Here is a 5,491-nt window from a genome sequence, read left to right on the forward strand (position 1 = left end):
ACATCCTACAAGGGGCAGCTGTGACCCTGGTGTAGTAGCTGGGGGCCCTGAGGCTGGGGCAGGTGCAGGTGGCTCTGCAATGCTGGCTTGGGATGGTGACAGTGGGGATAATGGAGGCGATGCTGGAGTCTGAGTGTGTCTCCTTCCCTAAATTCACATGTGGAGGTGCCATTCCCAACGTTTGGTATTTTTTTTTTTTTTAAGATTTATTTTATTTTTATTACAAAGTCAGATATACTGAGAGGAGGAGAGATAGAGAGGAAGTTGAGCTGCCGGGATTAGAACCAGCGGCCATATGGGATCAAGGCGAGGACCTTAGCCACTAGGCCACACCGCCAAGCCCCCAACGTTTGGTATTAATGAGGGGCGGGAGGCAAGGAGTTGACCCTCATGGAGACCCGTGAGAGAGGCTTGTCTGTTGCTAACTCCGCTGGTGTGTGGTGCTCCTGAGCAGAGCAGGAAGGAGCGGAAGGCAGTGTGGCGGGGGTCCTCCCCAAGGTGACTGCCTCCTAGGCAGGACCGAGCACTCCAGGGACCCCCACCTGGCTACTGGTGTCCTAAGTGGCATCCTAGCTTCTGGAAGCTCAGGTGAAAAGGAAGCCCATGCAGACAGCCTGATGGCTGGCTGGACTTGCCTCCCCGCTTGCCCACACTGGGGTTTGCAGGATCCCCAGGGGCTCCTCAGCCCGCCATGCACAGGTTCGGTTGGCAGTGGCATGGTGTCGATTCTGCGGCCCCCGCCCTCTGAGGTGGAAACCCACATGCAGCCCAGTGCCACGTTCTGTCTGCAACAGGTTTTTTATTTTGTTTTCTTCTGTTTTAGCTTTGGTTTAGTGGCTAACATTCCGAGATTTTACATGAAAGATTTACAGCCTCTCAGAAGTGTGAGAATGGTGCAGGTGCCCCTGGCGCTCACTCAGTCTCCCCGGGGCCACCTTCAGATCCGCAGGGCCACCCAGCCAGCACTCTGAAGAGCTGGTGGCCACAGGAAAGGGAGGAGCTTGCTGGGTTTCTGAAGAGTGGAGAGGAGGAGGAGAGACCAGAGGGAGAGAGAAGGGAGCTATGTGAGCTCCAGGCTGGGATAGAGTGTCAGAAACCAGGCTAGCAAAGTGATGTGCCTCTCAGCAGAAATCCCCCCGAGTCCAGTATGGGGTCCAGGGTGTGCCACTCTGCGCATTTCTGTGTATCAGTTGAATGTGCCATTTGTGGAGCAGCTGAAGAATGAGGTGAGGCCAGCCTGGGCATCTCAGGTGGCCTCCGTGGGAAGCAGGTGACACAGAGGACGAAGGCCATAGGAACCAGGATCTGGGGACCAGGCAGGTGCAGAGAAAGGTTTGGAGGTGTGGAGGTTGTAGGGTCTGAGTGATGGTTGGCAGGCATGGGGTGGCTCATTTTCCCAGGCGCTTGAGCAAGATCTGATGACCACAATCCCATCCCTGGTTCTTAGAAGGAATCCACTCGGGTGCCAAGAAGAAATAAAAACAGCACCTAAGCGTCAGTGAAATGGCTGAGGAGACAGTTTAATTCAGGCTTCTGGGCCTCCAGGCTGAACCAGGGCCTGCCCCTGTGGCGGGGGACAGCCCTGGATACTGGGATTCAGTCCAGGTGTTCTGTGGAGGTGCACAGCAGGGCAGCCAACAGGGCCAGGACTAGGATAGCTACAGCCCCCAGGGCCACGTCCCACCAGGTATTCGGGAAGCCCCAGGATACCTGTGGCTGCCAGCCACAGCTGCCCAACTCAAAGCCTGTCAGCTGGCTGAGCGGGCGGTGGGCGGCACGTTCCGGGCTGGCACAGTGGATGAGCGGCAGGGTGTCAGGCGCACGGTCTTCCAGCCACAGGCGCAGGTAGGTAAGGCCACAGTCACAGTGCCAGGGGTTGTGCTCGAGCTCCAGCACCTGCAGCTGCGGGAGGTGGTCGAAGGCACCAGGCGGCACCGATCTCAGGCTGTTGTTGGTCAGGAGGAGTTGGCGGGTGTGGGCCGGCAGGGCGGGCAGTGCTGTGAGTCCCCGCCCCCTGCAGTCCATGTACAGCCCCATGGTTTCCAGGGCTTGGCAGGTGCACAGGGCAGGGCAGTTCTCCGTGGCCTCTGCCACAGCCCAGAAAAGGATCAGCACCCCCAAGGCAGGCATCGGGCAGGCAGGCTATATTCAAAGCGGGAGAGAGAGCAGCTGGGAGTTAGGGAGGGCCTGGCAGCGTGCACCCAACCCAGGCCTGGCCGGTCCTCACAAGACAGCGCAGGACAGTGCCGGGGGAGGCAGGGACCCCAGCCCAGCTTAGGAGTTGAGGAAGCCATCAACTAACTGATGCCCAGTCTTGGCCACTGGGGCCCTGGAGCCTGGTTCTCAAGCTGTGCCCAGCCCATTGCTGAAGGTGCCACCCCTAAGAGCTACCCCCACGAGACTGGAACTCCTCTCCCCCTGGGGGTCCTAAAGCCAAAACGAGCTGTGGAGGCAACGCGGAGAGGCTCATTGGAAAAGAGGATGCCCAGGGTCGTCCAGCCACGTCTGAGGGTGGACTCACCCCTGCCCCAGCACAGCCCCCTCCACCCTCACGCCACCAGCACCCAGCTCTTTATGTGGGCCTAGTGGCACCAGCCTGTTCCTCCACCCCAGCCTCAGGTGCACATGGTGGAGGTGGGGCTGGGACCTGTGGGTTGACAAGGAGGCCGCTTACCTGCGAGGCTTCTGTCAGGATACCCTTCTATGCCTGCCCTGGCGGTTCTGGCAACGCCGCAGGAGGCAGCAGCGGCCCCCACTGCACCAGTGGGCGGAAGGAAGTGATGAAAATAGCCCAGCTTATCCTCTGCTATAGCCCTACTTGGCCCTATCTCCAGAGGCAGGAGGTTTGGGATGCCAGAGCTTGGGGGCGTTGTACCACAGCAGGATTATTCCAGTTTCTGCAGGCACGTCCAGCTGCCTCACCTGCACCACGGTGGGTTCCAGTCCGAGGCCTCAGGAGACCTTCAACTGGGTCCGGGGGGGCGCGGAGGAGAACCCACTCCTGCTCTGTGCTCCTCTCATTTTTTTCTCCTTGAAATGGGAGCAAAAGCCTCCATCCTGCCTGGTCCCGACGTGTAGGCTGGGGGGCTCCCCCTGCAGGCTGGGGGCCCTGGGGGGCATGGTGACCAGGTTCTCCTGATCTTTCTGAATAGGTCAAGATAGGGCCTCCTGTTGGTGCCAGCCCCTGCCCAGCACTTCCTGTTTCCTCACACTCCCAGTGGAATGTGACACTTCTGCCTCACTGGCAGCATTCAGACTCACGTGTCCTACGTGCTGCCTAGGGGAGCGGCATCACTTTCCACTGATGGTAGTCAACAGAAAGTTTCCTCTTGGGGCTGGTGTTGTGGCATAGAGGGTTAAGCTGCTGCCTGCAATGCCAACATCCCAAAGGATACCAATTTGACTCCCAGGTGCTCCATTTCTGATCCAGGTCTCTGCTAATGTGCCTGGAAAAGCAATGCAGGATGGCTGGAGTGTTTGGGCCCTGCAGCCATGTGAGTGACCCGGACGAAGCTCTTGTCTTCCACCTGGCCCAACTCTGGCACATGAACCAGCAGATGGAGAATCTGTCTTTCCTTCCTTCTTGGTAATGCTGCATTTCACATAAGCAGATAATTGAATCTGGAGAAACCCCACCCAGCCTCCCAACTATCCCAGGGTCCCTGACGTGGGGCGTGCTCCGAGGGCACTGCTCAAGTTGTTTTGATAGTTCAACAGTTCTAAAGCTTTTCTTTCTCTCTTTCTCTTTCTTTCTTTCTTTCTTTCTTTCTTTCTTTCTTTCTTTCTTTCTTTCTTTTTTCTTTCTTTCTTTTTCCTCTCTCTCTTTCTCTTTTTTAAAGTCAGATATACAGAGAGGAAGAGAGACAGAAAGGAAGATCTTCCGTCTGCTGCTTCACTCCTCAAGTGCTTGCAATGGGCCAGAGCCGAGCCCATCTGAAGCCAAGAGCCAGGAGCTTCTTCCAGATCTCCCACATGGTTGTAGGCTACCAAGGTTTTGGGTCATCCTCAACTGCTTTCCCAGACCACAAGCAGGGAGCTTGATGGGAAGTGGAGCAGCTGGGATACAAATTAGCGCCCATATGAGACCCTGGTGCATGCAAGGCAGGGACTTTAGCCACTACGCCACCATGCCTGAGAGAGCGCCACTGGCTGGCCTGCTACCTGACTCAATGCCTACGGACAGGGCTGGGTCCGACAGAAACCAGGAACCAGGAACTCAGTCCTGGAGGTGGGCTACAGACCAGCTGCGTGATCTATCACAGTGCCCTCCCTGGGTACATATTAGCAGGAAGCTGGGGCCGGAAGTGGAAGGACTTAAACCCTGAATCCTAATGCGGGATGTGACAGCCAGGCCTGATCCCTGTCCCTAAGCTTCCTTTTAACAAATACATGCGGGGCCCAGCATAATAGTTGAGTGGCTAAGTCCTCCCCTTGTATCCACCGGCATCCCATACAAAAGAAATGTGTTCTTACATTTAATGATGCATTTAGTCGTCTAAAATATTAAGTACAATTAATCCTAGCAGGCTGGTGGTGGGGCAGAGGGAGTTAACTGCTCCATGTGCGAGTACCGGCTGTAGCCCTGGCTGCTCCACTTCCCCTCCAGCTCCCTGCTAATGTGCTTGGGAAAGCAGCGGAAGGTGGCCCAAGTCCCTGGTGCCTTGCCACCCACGTGGGCCACCCAGATGGGTTTCCAGGCTCCAGCCCTGGCTGTTGCAGCCATTTGGGGAGTGAATCAGCTGACAAGAGACCTCTCTTACTCCCTCCCTCTCTGTTGCTTTGCAAATAAATAAGAAGAAAGTCTCAAAAAAATTAAATGTAGCAGTAAAATTTTGTAAGTAATTAAATCATGAATCAACACACCCCGTGCCTTTGATGTTAACCCTTCAACTTCCCCCTTAGGAAGCATTAACCGAGTCAAGTAAGGGTTGCAGACAGCACAAGGTGCACATGTGGGGGGGCTGGGCCCCCAAAGGCCTCAGGACCCCTGGGCATAACAATGCTTTGGGAACATGTAGGAAGATCCTGGCAGGCAAGGACCCTTTGGCCAGCAGAGCCCGAGGGAGAGGACTCATGGGAGAAGCTGGTATACCCGTCCAGTTCCCTTCATTCTGGAAAAATCTTGCCCTTGCATTTCAGGCACCCATTGCCCAAACCCTCTCCCGCCACTGCTTCTCCCCTTTGGCCCACAGCCACCAAAGCATGAAGCCCAGGCCCCACTCCCACACCCTGCATCTGTTTTTCTGTCTGGACACTGGTCCAGCTGTGGCCATTGCCTCACTTCCAACTGTAGCCCAGACCCGGGCACACAGTCCCTCTTAGATGTCCCCTCGGAGTGAGCCAGCTCCGTCCAGTACTGTCCATCTTGGGGTGAGCCGGCTCCAGAGGCAGGAGCACCGCTCTCCCCAGCTCCTCCATTCCCTCGGCCACCAGCTTTGCCTGCTTCCTGTCCGCCCACCTGGACCATGCCTCTCTCCTATGGCCCCATTTT

The 5,491-nt window shown here is 56.5% G+C and overlaps 1 protein-coding gene across 1 annotated transcript; it reads right to left on the minus strand.

Annotated features, from left to right (window-relative positions):
• Positions 1-1,494: 1,494 nt before the first annotated feature.
• GP9 (glycoprotein IX platelet) lies at positions 1,495-2,750 on the minus strand. Its single transcript, XM_004581337.2, has 2 exons — positions 2,675-2,750; positions 1,495-2,142 (listed from the first exon to the last, which is right to left on the minus strand). The coding sequence occupies exon 2, from the start codon at positions 2,128-2,130 to the stop codon at positions 1,597-1,599; it is 534 nt and encodes a 177-aa protein (XP_004581394.2). The 5' UTR covers positions 2,131-2,142; positions 2,675-2,750; the 3' UTR covers positions 1,495-1,596.
• Positions 2,751-5,491: the final 2,741 nt, after the last annotated feature.

This window comes from Ochotona princeps, chromosome 21 (genome assembly GCF_030435755.1).
Source record: "Ochotona princeps isolate mOchPri1 chromosome 21, mOchPri1.hap1, whole genome shotgun sequence".
NCBI lineage: Eukaryota > Metazoa > Chordata > Mammalia > Lagomorpha > Ochotonidae > Ochotona > Ochotona princeps.